This window comes from Pristis pectinata, chromosome 23 (assembly GCF_009764475.1).
Source record: "Pristis pectinata isolate sPriPec2 chromosome 23, sPriPec2.1.pri, whole genome shotgun sequence".
NCBI lineage: Eukaryota > Metazoa > Chordata > Chondrichthyes > Rhinopristiformes > Pristidae > Pristis > Pristis pectinata.
The window spans coordinates 33816146-33835083 of NC_067427.1; the positions used below are offsets into that span (position 1 = coordinate 33816146).

At 46.8% G+C, this 18938-nt stretch overlaps 1 protein-coding gene across 7 annotated transcripts in view; it reads right to left on the bottom strand.

Annotated features, from left to right (window-relative positions):
- Positions 1-18938, bottom strand: part of LOC127582227 (histone-lysine N-methyltransferase EHMT1-like) — a 193079-nt gene that overhangs the window by 1906 nt on the left and 172235 nt on the right. For all 7 annotated transcript variants that reach the window (XM_052037349.1, XM_052037351.1, XM_052037353.1 and 4 more), the window contains one exon: positions 3209-3384. In XM_052037349.1, the coding sequence (XP_051893309.1) occupies positions 3209-3384 (176 nt within the window). The remainder of the gene's footprint in view (positions 1-3208; positions 3385-18938) is intronic.

Genomic DNA, 18938 nt, shown 5'->3' on the forward strand with positions numbered 1-18938 from the left:
TGCAAAATTATAGGGCACAGATACAAGATTTAAAAAAAAGACCTGAGAGGTAACTACTTTACAGAGGGTGGTGAGTACCTGGAATGAGCCACCAGAGGAAGTAGTTGAGGCGGTACAATTGCAATACTTAAGAGGCATTTGGATAGGTTCATGAAGGGAAGGGGCTTGGAGGGTTATGGGCTGAACACGGGCAACTGGGACTAGCAGGGAGGATGGTGTGGTCGGCATGGACCAGTTGGGCCGAAGGGCCTGTTTCCTGCTGTAATACTCTATGACTCTACAGTCTTGCCACCACTGATTTTGGATTCCCTCTTGGACAAATCGCCCAGTTTCTATCAGTAGATGAAAGACAAAATAAAAGAGGAGCCACTAAAAATCATTTTTATATAGCAGCTGGACTAAAAGGAGATTCATTTGCTGCACGTTGTCTCTCTCAATAAACTGAGCATAACTGAGCAGCCAGCTACTCTTGTATTCAGGTCCACCCTGTAAGTCTGACCACATTTGTGTAACATTAAACTTTTAGGGGACTCAGGAATCAAGCAATTGAGTGTCAAGAAAGATCACTTCCAAGTTTGTGTGAAAATTAATCTGATAATCAATTTAGAAGGAATTTACAATGTTGTTTATAAGACAAGTACATCTGCCCTCTAAGTCAAGCTTTCCCACTCAGGTCGTTTCAGTTCCTGATTGAGGACCAAAGACCAATCTGTCTGCCAGATATTCTAACCAGTATTTGTACACAGCAACTGGGAACCAAAGATAAATACAGCAAAACAATCACATCCTGAATGCATTAATACAATGACTTCCTCCTTACCGCAGGGAGAATTGAATACCTTTGTGTATAACCATTGCTAATGGAAGATATTTGCTTAAAATTTATCAAATAACTTTTAAGCTCTTCTGATAACATTATTTCCTGGTGATGCATGATCAGAAGAACAAGTTCTTCCATTCCTAGGTCCTCCAAAGTTGATCTTACAGAACTCCTTACATTCTGGAAAGTCTTTAGCAGGTTGCAAAACCACAAATGTAACACCCCAATGCAAGGAAGGAGGGAGACAGAAAGCAGGAGACTATAAGCCAGATGGGAAAATGCTGGATTGATTTTTAAGGAAACAGTAGCAAGACATTTAAAATGTTATTGTGCACTCAGCAGAGACAACATCTTTTACGCAAAACATCTAATACAAATGTATTAGGATTCTTTAAGGATGAACAAAGGGGAAACCTGTAGGTGGAGAGTATTTGCATTTCCAAAAGATATTTGATAAAATGCTACAGGAAAGGTTATTGCACATGGAGTTGGGGGTGATGTAATAGCATAGATTAAGGACTGGTTAACTAACGATAAAGTAAGTCAGGATAAATAGATCATTTTCAGGTCAGCAGGCTGTGACTGGTGGACTGCTATACAGATTAGCACCGGGCCTCAACAATTTAGATGGAGGGGCTGAAATGCATTGTGGCCTAACTTGCTGATGACACAAGGATAGACGAAAAAGTAAGTTATGGGGAGGACACAGAGTCTGCAAAGGACTGAATGAATGGGCAAAACATGGCATTTGGAGTATTACGTAATGGTCCTTGAAATCCATCTTGGTAGGAAGAACAGAAATGGAAAATATTGTTTAAATGGACAGAGTCTGCAGCATGAATCTGGGTGGAATTCTACACAAAACAAAGTTATCAGACAGCCACAGCAAGTCATTAAGGCAAATGAAATGTTTGCCTTTATTGCATGGATGAATGAGTAAAAGAGAGGGCAAGTCTTGCTACAACCGTATAGCTACTTGTGAGATCATAGCTGATTTGTTCTCCTTATTCCATTGGACACAAGTCAGAAAAGATGCATTGGGCTGGCTCCTAGGATGAAGGTTTGACGTATGAGAATGACTGTGTGGGTTGGGCCAATACTCATTGGAGTTTAGAAGAGACAGGTGACCTTACAGAGACGTACAAGATTCTGAAGGACTTTACATGGCAGATGTCAAGAGGATATTTCCTCTTGTGGGGGAATCTGGAAGTAGGGAGCACGGTTTCAGAATTTGGGGTTGCCCATTTAAGACAGCGATGAAGAGAAATTTCCTCTCTCAAAGGGCTATGGATCTTTGTGATTCTCTACTCTGGAGAGTTGTAGAGCCTAGATCCATGAATATATTAAAAGCTGAGAGAGAATTTTGGACATCAGGGGAGTTAAGGGTTACAGGGATTGGACAGGAAAGTGGATTAAGGCCAAGATCAGATCAAGCTTGAGGAGCAGTTTGGCCGAGATCTGCTCCAGTTTCTTCTGCGCCTTAATCCAAGTTGGTGGAGGAATCAATGAAAGGAGTTGATTTACAGCCTTAAAACACAAATATTATCCATCATTACGGACAGAAAAAAAGGTTTTTAAATTTTCATGGATTTGTATGGATCACAAATGCTGAACATACAACAATTTTGTTGCAGAGGAAAGTCAGTCCATAGACATCTTTGGACTAATTCAGATAAAGTTGATGCACTACCCATGCTAACTGAACTGAAATCTGGCATTTTGAGTGGCTCCAGTGTTGCCTTTAAGGCATGTTAGATTGCTCATCAAATGGCTTCAGTGCAACATGGGCAATCCAAGTTGCAACTCTAGTTTTCTTTATTTACTTTTTCCAGACCATTGATTATTCATTTTAAATAGCTCTATGTGCTCTGTTAAATGTACGTAATGTCTCTTTCACAGACAAGCCCACATTTCTGCAGTCCCTTGTCACAGTTCAAACCTCTGAAAGTAGGACTTGGTTAGTGGATCTTCTCACCAACCCCTGTTTGCCACGTCTCAAGAGGCAAGAATTGGAGACAATCATCCAGAAGAGTGCTGGTCAGGCAAAAGTGTTGCCTTCCTTGTTGATTAATATTTATTGAGTTATTAGTAAACATATAATGTTAGCATTTATTCCCAATGAACCGGTACATGTGAACCACTTTGGGACATACTGCTCCATTCAAGGTTCTTTATAAACATAAACTGTTGGTTTGTAAAGGACTGAAGACATACCAGCAAGTCTGCCATTGGTCATAGCGTGTAACCCTTTTTGAAAATGGACACCTGTTTGGCCCATTTCTACCACAGGCATCTGGTTCAGTCTCTTCAGATCCACAGAATACTATTTCTGAAAATTATATCAATTTGGATATTGGAAGGAAATCTCAAAAAATGTTAAATATTTACCCTAGTTCCTCTCCAGACTTTATATCTCTACTGCTGAAGAATGCAATTCTTGGGAAACGAAGATCCTGGTGTGACATGAACACTCGTACAGGAATGAGGTTTGGTTCACACAGATGGTTGACAAAGCGGCTGACGTTTCCATAGTATCGAGCATCAATGCAGTATACCTCCCCTTCCTTAAAATTGAAAGGAAAGATTAATATGGATTTGATTCCTTGTTTCATCAGTTAAAAAAATGCTGCAAATACAATTAAATTGGAATGTGTTTATACTGAGTGGACAGTTTGAGATACGTCAGACAATCAGTTTACTTTCCCATTTTGTTTCTTTGGTTTGTCAATCTATGCATGTAAAAGCTTAAAAGCAGCAGTTAACCACTGGAATTACCAAAATATCTACTAACATTTTGTCAAATATATAGTCATTAGATCATTAATCTACATCAAATTAGATTACATCATTTGGGTAAATTAGAGAGGCTTTTCTGGAAGAACAGACATTGGATAGAAGATTTTAGTAACATTAGATATGATGGGTAGGTGCAATAATCCAAGAAGCTTACATCAAAGTTTCAAGGGAACAACTTGCAACTGGTTTCCTTTTTTTAAAGTAGGAATAAGCTTATGCAAAAGGATTTCACACATTACAAACTATCAGCAAAGATATTAAATTCTATCTCAAAGGTAGTTTGTTCTTAAATCATAGGAAATGTCTGGTCTGTCTATAACAATTAATAAACTTAAATCTTAAAATCCATGGCTAGTCAAGCTAGCTGGTGTGACAGTAGAAAACGAATGGCACAATGTATTTGCACAACAGCATAGTTAAGCTGTGGGAGGTTAGTGGAACCATTGCTCTATCTAGCTGTGTGCATGACCTGATGGTGATCCTGGGTGCCTTAAGGAAAAAAAAGTACCTTCTTTTCCAACACAAATAACCCATGCCGTAAATAAACACTGAAAAAAAATGAATACATTTCTGAGGATTCTCTAGCTTGGTTCAGTTTATTAAATGGAACACAAGGTAGAAAATCAGAGGGGAAAAGGAGCAACAAACAGCAATGAGAAAACCTCTCACTCCTTTCACCCCCAATTCTTTGTTAAACCTTAACTAAAATTCCACAATTTTACATTTATTAGCAAATAATTTTGCAACATCCTAAGTAATTTGTAAAATGTTGACCTTTACCCAGTCTTTTCAAAGTGAAATGACATTCTTTACTTGGAACAGATACGTTAATTCGTTCAGTTTAAAGTATCAACCAACACCTGTACAATCCATCCTTTCAATAATTACAAGAAATATTGCAAATTATGGTTTGTGGAAAGATTACTGTTCGAACACTACATTGCTCTGGAAAATACATTTATAGTTTAGGCTTTTCTACTTTCACTTTTATGTACCCTTTCCCCCCAACTCCTTCAATCGCTTAGATGATATTTTTATCTAATGGACTGATGGGCTTTGGAGGGGGTAAGATAACCAAATAATTTCATTTGTGCAAATTTCATAGAATAATTCAGCACAGAAACAGGCCCTTGACCCCAACTCATCCATGCCAACCCTGGAAAAAAGACTGTGACCATCCACAGTATCTGTGCCTTGCATGATCTTATAAACCTCTATCAGATCACCTTCTCAACTTGCTTGACTCCAGGGAAAAAAGTCCCAGCCTATCGAGTCCTGTGACTAAACAGCATAATAACGACTCAACACAGAATAATCTCAAAGGATTTGCTTGGATCCTTTCTCCACATTCAATTTGAATATTCAGCTACAACTACAAGAATAACCAAAAGACCAATCATCCTCAATTTAGATTCTGTAATCAGGAAAAGCATTTCAATTCATTTTCACCCAAAGAATTTATATCTATCTTGTGTTTTTAAAATTACATCAGTCAACAGTCAAACAAGCATTTGAATCCAGACTTCATACCTTTCCAGTTTTATTTTAAGTAATTAATTTCAAAGCTATGGTCTCATTCACAAGATTAATAATTTTTTAAATAATTTATGGACTGACTTCCAGATGAGTGATTACACATAGTTTACAGCTTTTCCTCTGTAAACATCAAGAATATCCACATCCTTCCCATTAAATGTTTATACAATCCAAAACAAGAAACTGAAGTAATAACATCTACAGCAAGTTCTGTCAATACCATGGCTCAGTGTCAATAAGATTACACATCAGGGGATGGGACGTATTGTGCAGATAAAAATCTCCAGCTGAAGAGATCTTCACCCATTCATTTTGACAGTGCTATTGTATCAGTAGCCTTCCTTGTAACATACAATGTTTTTTCCATAAATTGCTAAAATAAAGCTAATTAACTCCAATAAAAACAAAAAGAAACATTTTGCAAACTAAGTGTGAAGTGATGTGTTTTGGAAAGTTAAACCAGGGCAATACATTGTACTGTGAAGGGTCATGGTTGTCAAGTGACACCATTGACCACATGCTCGAAAGCCACACCACTGTCAATCAAGGTCTGGCTTCACCCGCCCATTAGCACACACACGTGACCATTGGCCTTTGTAAATACCTTTGTACCTGACCCTGAGCTATTGGATTGTCTGAATTACCTGGGCTGGACCACCTAGCCCTCCAGCACTATAAAGAATGCCACGTGTGCATGGTTCGCTCTCTTCTGATTGCTCCAGGAATTGTGAAACAATGCTGAAGAGACCATGGGTAAGAGTGGGCACTTCCACAAGGGTTAGGAGCGTCCTAAGTAGATTCCTGGTAGCTTAGAGCCGATGTTTGTACTGAGGTCGAGGGGTCAGGCATTGTACTGTTTCTTCCTGGATCATTTGTAACCAGTTTGTTGTGTGTGTGTGTGTGTGTGTGTGTGTGTGTGTGTGTGTGTGTGTGTGTGTGTGTGTGTGTGTGTGTGTGTGTGCGCGCGCGCGCTGCGCACCCTTACCCTTGTTGCGATTTCCCCCACGTTCGTGATCACCCGTGTGCGTGTGTCTGTTTCCGTTCATCCTGTCCCACGTTTGTCTTTGTGAATAAATCATTTTCACTTCAAAGACTGTGTCCAGAGTCCTTGCCCTTTAAGACCATACGAACTTGTCTTACAACATTTGCCACTGCGAGCAGGGTCTGGACACAGACAGGGGGAGGATGGCCAGTGCAGGCACCAAGGACAGGATTCCCGGGTGGACCGATGAGAGTGAGGGATTCGGGAGCTTGCAGACCACAGTAAACCAGTGGATTGCGCTGAGCAGTTAGACCCCCATGGTGAGAAACTGGGGCACCGTGTGATTGCCCTCCTCCAGAAGTCAGAATTACCCAGGGCCAAAGGGAATCAAAGGGGTGCCTCCTGGCTACTTGCGTCCCTCCTGAGACGCCAGGTCAGGATTACTAGCCAGTTGCAGAATACATATCTCCAGAAGGAAAGGGAGATAGAGATGCTCCAGCAGCGATGCTGTACACTGCAGCAGGCAGTTCAGACTGTCCAGACCCAAGCCAACGACCTCGAGGCCAGGGGTACTGAGGTTGCCTGCAGGCTGATTCAGCTAAAGGAAGCCCTGGCAGCCAGACCCTTTCAAAATCTGAGCCTTGGTCCGGTGCAGCGGCAAGCTGGACGCATGGCTGGGGGATGGAGACATATGGATGGATAAATAATGGGGAGGGGGTACCCGAAGAGCCTGAGTCTCATCACACCCGCCCCATGCACCCGAACCCCTGCGTGCTCGACCCGTTGTCACGTGGTCCCAGGTCTGCCACAGAAGGGAGGGGAGTCAGGATGGGGCCTCCGCAGGGGAAAGTGCCCGCGGTCCCTCCAAGACCCAGGACTTCTGTCAAGGAGCTTACCCAGCTGGTGGATCGGTACCACCAGCAGTCGGGTGAACAGCTGGCCATGTGGCTGCTCCAACTGTGGGATGAGGGGGCCCCCAACGTGAGCCTCTCTCACCAGGAAGCGAGTGCCCTGGGGAGCTTGTCGGATCAGCAGAGTATTAATAATGGCCTGCAGGCGCCACTGGGAGGGATCGGGTAATGACCACCATGAGGGCCCGGTACCCTACCCTCCTCGAGTGGGATTTATACGCTGACCACAGTGGAGCACAGTCAGTGAGGACACCAGGGTCATCAGGGAATGGGCACTAGTGACAGGCATTTATGAGAGGACCAGCGACCTCAAGCTCTTAGAGAACACCAGGGCGACCAGAGTGCTAGCGAGATATCTTGTCACCACCGTGCACCTCATGGGACCGGTTAGTGGGAAGACCGTATGGGACGCCATCATCCTCCTGGAAGGGCTGGAGACACAACCCCTCGCCTCATGCGCAAACAGTTGTACCTAGACCTATTGCACGCAGGAGTGGACCGCACCAGCATAGATGAGGTCCCGACCTCCGCTCTCCACGTGCTGTGGAGAGAGCTCTGCAGGCGGGCGCGAGTCCGGCTGGGGGAAGACCCACAGCCAACCCGGGACCAAGCCCGACACAGGGGGTGTCCCCAACCGCCAGACCACGTGGGCTGCCCCCGCTGACACTGATACTGCCTCTGCCCCTCCCCACCTGGAACAGTCTCCCCTGTCCTCAGGGCTCAGCTCCGGGACCTGCTGCGACAGGAAATGTCCCATTTCCACCAGCAGCAACCCTCACCCCTGGGGTGGCTGACCTCCACCCCCCTCCCGTAGGATGAAGGCCAGGGTCCCCAGCGTGTTTGCTCCATCACCCTTACCTGCCCGGGGGACCTGAGGCCACATATACCCGTAGCGATACACTGGAGAAAAGGGAACGAGCAGAGATGGATAGCACTTGTTCACAAGGGTGCCCAACACACCATCATCCCTGGGAACCCCGCTGCATGGGAGGGGGCATAGATGCAGATAGAGGGGTTAGGGTGGGGGGGGGTTCCCTTTTGCCTGTGAGGGAAGTCAAGGTCCACATGGCCATCGGGAACCAACCTCCTCGAACTGTAACTGTTTTAATAGCAGCCTCGCTTGAGTGCATATTGGGGAACAATGTCTTAAAGGGGCAGTCCCTACACACCAACCAGGGCAAGTTCACTTTTGGAGTTGCCCAGGCTACGGTGATAGTTGGGGCTGCCAAGTGGGAACCGGTTGTTTCCCCTCCCTCCAAGGTCGTCTGCAGTCGACAGTATAGGGTGCCGGGAGGACACCAGGACATCACGGAGGCCGTCCAAGCCCTGCTGCGGGAGGGAGTCATCCAACCCGCAGCCTCCCCCTTCAATAGCCCCGTCTGGCCCGTCCAGAAAAAGAATGGGACGTGGTGCATGACAGTGGACTACCGACACCTTAACAAGGCTGCCCCCCCCCACCCCTCCCTCGCTGCCGCCATACCCGACACAGTCACTCTGGTCGAGGATATTCCAGGGCGCCCAGACAAACCGTGGTATGCAGTTGTGGATTTGGCCAATGCGTTCTTTTCCACCCCCCCTCCATCATATCTCCCAGGACCAATCTGCATTCACCTGGGACAGGAGACAATACACCTTCCAACGTCTACCACAAGTGTCCGTCCATAGCCCCACAATATGCCATGGGTTAATCTCCCGAGATTTGCAAGCCATTCAACCTCCCCCAGGGGTGTCAACTGCCCATTACATTGACGACATCCTCATACAAGGGCTCTTGATATGCTAATCTCCTCCCTTAGAGAACGGGCTGGGCCATTAATATGGAAAAGGTGCAAGGCCCAGTCCAGAATGTATTGTTTCTCGGGATCCAGTGGCACACAGGCAAATGAGATATTTCTGAAACTGCCCGAAACAAGATTTTAAATTTTGCCGTCCCCTCCAACAAAACTGACACCCAGAGCTTCGTGGGTCTCCTCGGCTATTGGCGGCAGCATATACCCCACCTCACCATGCTCCTGAGACCCCTCTAATAGGGTCTCTCGAAAGAAGGCCACCTTTTCCAGGACAAGCCCTACCACTTGTCCCCAGCCAGGAAGGGGTCCCCTTCGAGTTACAGGTCTCCGCTAGCGAGTTGGTTGCTGAATGCAGCCTCTGGCAGAATCCCACTCGGCTTCTGGACCAAATTATTGCCTGAGGCCACCACTGGCTACAGCTCTTTCGAGTGCCGTCTGCTTGCCTGCTACCTGGCGCTCCTCGCCACCGAACACCAAACCAGCACCGACTTCGTGGTCCTTCGCCCCCACCTGCCAATAATGCATTGGGTCAAGTCCCCTGACTCCACACACAAAGAGGGCTGAGTCCAGAGGTCCTCGATAGTGAAATGGAAGTGGTACATCACGGACCAGACCGAACCTGGTCCAGAAGGTGTCAGCCGCCTCCACGAACAGGTCAAGTCCTTCCCCCAGTCCCAGAACGCACCCCCCAGCATGCCTGAGATCCAGCCCTCCCCAGTGTCCTGGGGCCAACCCTTCGACTCCCTCGACCCCGAACAAAAACTGCACGCCTGGTTCACAGATGGATCTTGCTGCTGGAAAGGGCGGAAGCAATATTGGAAGGCGGTGGCACTTCATCCCGCCACAGGTAAAACCTTGACCAAAGAGGGAGCAGGTGGATCTAGCCAACTGGCCGAACTGGTGGCAGTCGCACTCACCCTACAGAACACCACCGGGACAGTCCCCATCTATACTGACTCTTGGGCAGTGGCCAACGGTATGGCTGTGTGGATGGCACGGTGGCACAAAACGGGGTGGGAAATTCATGGACACCCCCTCTGGAGACAGGGACACTGGTGTCTTATCGGGGATCAGGCCGCCCAAAAAAAGATTTCGGTCCACCGCGTGGATGCTCATACCCACAGAAATACACAGGAAGCCATACATAATGCTGCCGTGGACCAGGCTGCCCAGATATGCTGTGCTACCGCCTCTCCAGAGGAACCTAACCTCAGCGCTTTAGCTGCATGGGCACACCTCAAGAGCGGTCACCTAGGGGGTGATGGTACACGGCGATAGGTAGAGCAGTTCGGGGTCACTCTCACAGTGGTCCAGTGCAAGACCGCTGTTAACTACCCCATCTGCCAACAAGTGAAACCACAAGGCTGGTCGCCAGGGCCACCGGGTCACTTCCGCTGCAGTGTGGGAACGGGTCGTGTGTGGCAGATTGACTATATCAGACCGCTCCAACGCCACAATAAAAAGCAATATGCCGTGACAATGGTGGACACATACTCAGCTGTCCTGGTGGTGGTGCCCTGTGAGAGGACTGACCAGAACAGCACCATCAAAGGATTGCAGTACCTCTCCTCCATCTATGGAGTCCTATGGGAGGTACAATCTGATCAGGGCTCACACTTCGCGGGGGCTGAGCTCCAGAACTGGGTGACTGAGGCGGTGATCTCGTGACTGTTCCATATCCCCTACCATCCACAGGCATCGGGCCTGACAGAAAGAATGAATGGCCTGCTGAAAGAAACAGTACGCACGCTAACGCCTTCTCGCACACTGCAGGGGTGGTCGGGCATGCTGCAGCAGGCAGTCGACCAGCTGAATACACGGCCCACTGGCCGGGGAAGGGTCCCCATTATCCCGCCATCTGGTGCACTCTCCACCTCCTGACTTGCAAGACCCCAAACCCCACCCCCCCACCACCCCCCGAGACAGAAGACTCAGGGAGAATGTGGCTCTGACAGCCACAGGGTCTCCCTCAGAAGGGAGAAGTCATTGCACGTGGTCCCGGGGGCACCTGTTGGGTCATGATTCCTGGTCACACTAACCTATCCTGTCTTCATACCCAACACCTGACCCGCCGAGAATGAGTCTGCTCCTCAACGTCTCCCACCCCCTACAGGATGATGGCACTACTCCGGTCACCCCCTCTGCTCACCGCGATGATCGGCATCGGGACGTCTGCTAACTCCTTCCTCAGAATCGCCTACGAATTCGCCATCACCTCCGACCAATCAGACTGCTGGGATTTGCGTCCGGACCCCAGCACATGCCGGTGAAGCTCTACCACTTACACCGATCCCCCTGAATGAATGAACTGCTTACACAGACTTTTTGGCACCTGTTGGGTTCGGTATATCAGTATGGGGGGGGGGGGGGGCTGGATGGCAGTCCCCCTCCACTTCCCTCACAGGACATTCCTTCCAGCGATCCCCGATGGGGTGGGTGTTTCAGGAACTGGTATTTCCCTTCCTACAATCTGACCTCCACCTGAGTCCCGACCCTCAGAGTCATCCCACAGCCACTGAGTAAGCCAAGGGAATGCTGGTGCAGACTCCCGAATGAGCACAGTTCCACCCTTTCAGGTGGCCACAGTGATTGTGAGCGTAACTGGTATCCACGTGCCTCAGTGACCACTGCCGATGGTGCCGCTAAGCTGGGGGCTCCCTGGACTTTGAACGGAACTCACTGGATTTGTGGCCACTGTGCCTACCCCGTGGCTCCCCACGAGCTGGTACGGTTGCTGCTTTCCAGCATTTGTTGTGTCCTATATCCACACTCTCGATGACCTTGGGGATCACCCGGCATACAGCGGCCACCGGGACAAGAGGGCCATCGCGGAGGTGGAGAGGTTCTGGATGTACGGCACGGCCCGACTGTCCCGTGAAGTCATCCAGATGACCAGCGTGCTCCAGACGCTGGCTGATGAAATGAAAATGTCACTGCGACGTACCGAGGATGCCCTGACGAGCTGGCTGCCGTCAGGTTGGTAGCCCTGCAGAATCGTATGGTCCTGGATTAACTAATCGCTGTGGATGGTGGTACCTGTGCAGTGATTGGTAAGGAGTGCTGCACCTTCATTCCTGATGAGTCCAGCAACATCACCAACCTGGCTGCTCACATTCGGGACTCGGTGGCTAAAATTCAAAAAGCAAGGGACCAGCTCCTCCAGCACGACACCTCATGGGGAAACTGGTGGCTGTTTGGGTCACTGGTGGGATGGTGGGCAACTGTCATCCACTGGGCCACCACCTTCGTTCTAATTGTTATAGATCTCTGTATTCTGTGCTGTGCTTGCCAGATTATTAGGACCACTTCTGCCTTCCATTAGTACTGCACACAGATGCATATTTCCTATCTTAGTGATAGTTATTCCCATGATTGGCCATGGTGTGACTTTTGAGGGGTCGAATGTACTGTGAAGGGTCATGGCTGTCACGTGACACCATTGACCACATGCTCGAAAGCCACACCACTGTCAATCAAGGGTTAGGAGCATCTTAAGTAGATTCCTGGTAGTGTAGAGCCAATGCTTGTACTGAGGTCGAGGGGTCAGGCATTGTATTGTTTCTTCCTGGATCATTTGTAACCAGTTTGGGGTGGGTGTGTGTTTGTGTGTGTGCACACATGCATCTCACCCTTGTTGTGATTTCCCCCATGTTTGCGATCACCAGTGTACGTGTGTGTTAGTGTGCGTCTGTTCCCATACATCCTGTCCTGCGTTTACCTTTGCGAATAAATCATTTTAACTCCAAAGACAGTGTCCAGAGTCCTTGCCCTTAAAGACCTTACGAACTTGAATTACAACATACATACACAGTGAATGACAGGACCTTGTGCAGTTGCATTAGAATAGAGGCTGAGGGGTACAAGCACATAGTTCCCTAAAAGTGGCGACACAGGTAGACAGCATGGTGAAGAAGGCATTTGGCACATTTGCCTTCATTGGCTAGGGCACTGAGTATAAGAATTGGGACGTCACACTACAGCTGTACAAGACAATGGTGAGATCGCACTTGGAGTACTTCCACACCATAGGAAAGATGTGATTAAGCGAGACAGAGCGCAGAAAAGATTCACAACGATTGTGCTGGGGCTGGAGGGCTTGAGTTATAATGAGAGATTGGATAGGCTGGGATTGTTTTCCCTGGAATGGAGGCAGCTGAGGGGACCTTATAGTGGTATATAAAATCATTAGGGTCATAGATAGAATAAATAGTCAGTCTTTTTTTCCCCAGGGTAGAGAAGTCTAAAACTAGAGCACATAGGTTTAAAGTGAGAAGGGAAGATTTAAAGGGGACCTGATGGACAACTTTTCCATACAGAGGGTGGTGGGTACATGGAATGAGCTGCCAGAGGATTTGAAAGCAGATATACTTACAACTTTTAAAAGACATTTTGACAGATACATAGATAGCAAAGATTTAGAGGGATATGGGTCAAATTGCAGGCAAATGGGGTGAGGTTTGGTAGGCACCTTGGTCAGCATGGATATGTTGGGCCGAAGGGCCTGTTTTTGTGCTCTATAACTATGTCTCAACAATGCAATATTTTAAGCTGAAATTTATCCGTACACTTAATAGCAAAATTAACTGAATAGTCATCTAGAAAAAGTGAATCCTACACTCCTTGAAATACTTTTTGTCACTGTGCCTGTTTCTCAGCTATTCCTGCTGCTAATATTAGCCTTGAGGATTTTTACTATCACTCATATGTGAACTTTGCATCACTGTACATTGCCTTTTCTTTTTGGGCTAACAGGTTTTCGCAAATTTAGCTTACAACGAATTTTCCTACAAATAGCACAATGTTGTGTGCAGTTTATCATTTTATGAATGTTGCTTGCAATTTAATTTTCTTTCTCTCTCTACAATATTTTTATTGAATCCATGAAAAAAAGAGTACATGCATCAAGAAAGAGAATAAAAAATACAACTGAATACGTTGTATTAAATCGTACTTAGATTACAAATACTCTAAGTGCAGCGGAGTGAGAGGCAGCAGAGTGGTTAGGTTTTGGCTCAAGGGGCTTCGGCGTGAAGGCGCAAGGAGGGTAAGTAGCTGGTAAGTAGGTAAAGGAAAGGTTTACCTGTTGTCTACTACAGATTTGTAGGTGGGACTAACTAGGGAAAAAAGAAAGGTAGTCAGATGGAGGACATGGTCACATGCTGCAGCTGTTTGATGTGGGAACTTGTGGACCTTGCTGCGGTCCAAGATGGCCACATCTGCAGTAAGTGCTTGAGGCTGGATGAACTTCGGATCAGAGTTGGTGAGCTGGAGTCACAGCTACAAACACTGCGCAGCATAAGGGAGGGAGTGAGTTATGTAGACACGGTGCATCAGGTGACAGTCACCCCCCTTAGAGCAGGTACATCTGAGGTTCAGGAGGCAGATAGAATGGTGACTGTCAGGGGAGGGAAGAGGAAGAAGAAGTCAAGCAGGCAGACAGAGCAGAGAACCCCGGAGGTTGTTCCCCTCAGTAACAGGCTTTCTGCCTTGGAAACTGTTGAGGGGGATGACCTGCAGGGGCCTAGCTGCAGTTACCAGGTCTCTGGCACTGGGACTGGCACTGCTGCTCAGAAGGGAAGGGTGGGAAAGAGACATGCGGTAGTGATAGGGGACTCGATAGTCAGGGAAACGGACAGGAGGTTCTGTGGCAGTGAGCATGAATCCCGGATGGTATGTTGCCTCCCAGGTGCCAGGGTCCAAGATGTCACTGATCGGGTCCACAGGATTCTTGAGCGGGAGGAAGAGCAGCCAGAAATTGTGGTCCATGTTGGCACCAACGACATAGGTAGGAAGGGGGATGAGGTCCTGAAGAGCGAGTTCAGGGAGTTAGGCAGAAGATTGAGGAACAGGACCTCAAGGGTAGCAATCTTGGGATTGCTGCCAGTGCCACGCGATAGTGAAGGCAGGAATAGGAGGAGGTGGCAGATAAATGCGTGGCTGAGAAGTTGGTGCAGGAGGGAGGGTTTTAGATTTCTGGATCATTGGGATCTCTTCTTGGGAAGGTGGCATCTGTACAAAGAGGATGGGTTACACCCGAACCAGAAGGGGGCCAATATCCTTGCGGCGAGATTTGCTAGGGTGGGTTGGGAGGGTTTAAACTAGTTTGTGAGGGGGAAGGGAACCGGAGGAGTAGGTCAGAGGAAGAAGGGGATGGGGAAAAGTTAGATCAAACAGGTAGAGAGGCTTTGGGGAAGGAGAAGCAGAATACAGGCTATAAAAGTAGTAAGGTAGATGGACTGAAGTGTGTTTAATTAAATGCAAGAAGTGTCAGGAATAAGGGGGATGAACTGAGGGCTTGGATAAGTATGGGGGACTATGATATCGTGGCTATTACTGAGACGTGGCTGACGTCAGGACAGGAGTGGACGTTGAATATTCCTGGTTTTCGGTGTTTTAAGAGGGATAGGGAAGGGGGGAGAAGAGGAGGAGGGGTGGCGCTACTGGTCAGGGACACTGTTATGGCTGTGGAAAAGATGGATGTTGTAGAAGGATCATCTCTAGAGTCCGTATGGGTGGACTTAAGGAACAAGAAAGGAGCAGTTACTCTACTAGGAGTATTCTATAGGTCCCCCGGTAGCAGTAGAGATATAGAGGAGCAGATTGGCAGGCAATGTTTGGAGAGAAGCAAAAATAATAGGGTTGTTATAATGGGAGACTTCAACTTCCCAAATATAGACTGGAACCTGCTTAGTGCCAAAGGTTTAGATGGGACGGAATTTCTTAAATGTGTCCAGGAGGGATTCCTGACGCAGTATGTTGACAGGCCGACTAGAGGGAATGCCATGTTAGATCTAGTTTTAGGAAATGAACCGGGACAGGTGAAGGATCTATTGGTGGGTGAGCATTTGGGGGACGTGACCATTGCTCCATAACCTTTAAAATTGTCATGGACAGGGACAGGTGCAGAGTGGACAAGAGGATTTTTAATTGGGGAAGGGCGAACTATGAGGCTATAAGGAGAGAACTTGGGAGTGTAAATTGGGATGTCCTTTTTGAAGGAATATGTACCACGGAGATGTGGTCGATGTACAGGGATCTTATGCAGGATGTTAGGGATAAATATGTCCCGGTGAGGCAGAGAAGGAATGGCAGGGTGAAGGAACAGTGGGTGACGAGAGAGGTAGAACGACTTGTTAGGGAGAAGGTAGCATACGTGAGGTATAAGCAGCAAGGTTCAGACAGGGCCCGTGAGGAATATAGGGTAGCGAGTGAGGAACTTAAGAAAGGGCTGAGGAGAGCAAGAAGGGGACATGAAAAGGCATTGACTAGTAGGGTTAAGAAAAATCCCAAGGCCTTTTTCAAGTACGTGAAGGGTAGGAGGATGGCTAGGGTAAAGGTAGGTCCGATTAAAGACAAAGGTGGGAGAATGTGCCTGGAGGCAGCGGAAGTGGGAGAAGTTCTCAATGAATACTTCTCTTCGGTATTCATCGAGGAGAGGGGTCTTGATGACGCGGAAGGGAGTGCTGGTAAGGGTAATATTCTCGAGGTTGTAGATATCAAGAGAGAGGATGTGTTGAAGTTGTTAAATAATATTAAGACAGATAAATCTCCGGGGCCTGATGGGATTTTCCCCAGGCTGCTTCGAGAGGCTAGGGAGGAGATTGTTGAACCACTGGTAAGGATCTTTGAGTCCTCGTTGTCCACGGGGATGGTGCCAGAGGATTGGAGGGTTGCAAATGTTGTCCCCTTGTTCAAAAAAGGTAATAGGGATAGTCCAGGGAATTACAGACCGGTGATTCTCACGTCTGTGGTGGGTAAGCTGTTAGAAAGGATTCTAAGGGATAGGATTTATGAACACCTAGAGAATCATGGACTGATTAGGGACAGCCAGCATGGCTTTGTGAAGGGAAGATCTTGCCTCACAAGCCTGATAAGAGTTCTTTGAGGAGGTGACCAGGAAGATTGATGAGGGTAGTGCAGTGGATGTGGTCTACATGGATTTTAGTAAGGTGTTTGATAAAGTTCGTCATGGTAGGCTTCTTCAGAAGGTCAGAGGCCAAGGGATCCAGGGATGCTTGGCTGTGTGGATTAGGAATTGGCTTGCCTGTAGAAAGCAGAGGGTTGTGGTGGAAGGAGTGCCCTCAGATTGGAGGGCAGTGACTAGTGGTGTCCCGCAGGGATCGGTTCTGGGACCTCTACTTTTTGTGATATTTATAGATGACTTAGATGAGGGGGTGGAAGGCTGGGTTAGTAAGTTTGTGGGCGACACTAAGATCGGCGGTGTTGTGGATAGTGTGGAGGGCTGTCGGAGCTTATAGAGGGATATTGATAGGATGCAGAGCTGGGCTGACAAGTGGCAGATGGAGTTCAATCCGGAGAAGTGTGAGGTGGTACACTTTGGAAGGACAAACTCCAGGGCAGAGGACAGGGTAAACGGCAAGGTACTTGGCAGTGTGGAGGAGCAGGGGGATCTGGGGGTTCATATTCACAGTTCATTGAAAGTTGCCTCACAGGTGGAAAGAGCAGTTAAGAAGGCCAGTGGGATGTTGGCTTTCATAAATCGTGGGATTGAGTTTAAGAGCCGCGAAGTGATGATGCCGCTTTACAAAACTCTAGTTAGGCCACACTTAGAGTACTGTGTTTAGTTCTGGTCGCCTCATTATAGGAAGGATGTGGAGGCGTTGGAGAGGGTGCAGAGGAGATTTACCAGGATGCTGCCTGGATTAGAGAGTATTGAATATGAGGAGAGGCTTAAGGTGCTAAGGCTTTATTCACTGGAAAGGAGGGGGTTGAGAGGAGACATGATAGAGGTATATAAAATATTGAGAGGAATAGATAGAGCAGACAGTCAGCGCCTCCTTCCCAGGGCACCAATGCTCAAGACAAGAGGGCATGGCTTTAAGGTTATGGGTGGGAGGTTCAGGGGAGATGTCAGGGGGAGATTTTTCACCCAGAGAGTGGCTGGTGCATGGAATGCACTGCCTGGGGTGGTGGTGGAGGCAGATACATTGGACAGGTTCAAGAGCTTGTTGGATAGGCATATGGAGGAATGTGAGATAGAGGGATATGCGGGAGGAAAGGGTTAGGTAGTATCAGGGTGGTTTGATGGACGGCATAACATGGCGGGCCAAAGGGCCTGTTTTGTGCTGTATGGTTCTATGGTTCTAAATTAATAATCACATATAGTAGTTAGTTAATAAAGGAAGAAAAAATTGAAATGTTTTATTATAAAAAAAATCTACTCCCACTACCAAAACCCAAAGCTGTTAGATGGAAAAAACAACAAAGAAAAACTTTTAAAAACGTAACTGTGTCAGCCAATATCTGCATTTTAGTCTCCAAATCAGAGATCTTGAAAATAATTCAAAAAAGGTCCCCACAGCGTTTGAAGGTCTAGGTTAGGTTCAAAAACTGAACAGCAAATCTTCTCTAGATTCAAGTATGACATAACATCCCGTAACCACTGAGCATGAGTAGGCAGAGTAACTTCCTTCCATTTAAGCAATACAGATCTCCTGGCTATAAGAGAAATAAAAGCCAGAATATGTAAATCAGAAGCCTTCAAAGTTATATCTTTTTCTCCAACAATCCCAAATAGTGCAAACGATTAAGTTTAAAATTTATTTTGAAAAGTACAGAAAAAGTATGAAAGACCTCTGTCCAATATTTTTTAAGACTCTGACACGTCCAAAACATGTGAATTAAGGAAGCCACTCCGTTACTGCATTTGTCACAGTAGGAAGATATATCAGAATAAAAACGGGATAATTTATCTTTAGACAAGTGAGGTCTATGAACCACTTTAAATTAAAGGAGAGAATGACGGGCACATAATGACGAAGTATTAACCAACTTGAAAATTTCATTCCAAGTTTCCTCAGAAATTGACATCTGCAGATCTTGTTCCCAAACATTTTTAATTTTATCTAGTGGCACCTTACTCATTCCTAGTAATCTGTCATAAATATTAGATATTGAGCCATCCTGAAAAGGTTCCAAATTAAAAATCACATCTAATAAATTCTTGTCAGGACTCAAAGGAAAAGATTATAATTGAGATCGAAGAAAATCTCTGATTTGTAAATACCTAAAAAAAATGAGTTTTTGGTAAATTATACTTGGTAGGCAATTGTTCAATCGAAGAAAGGTTTCAAATAGATCTT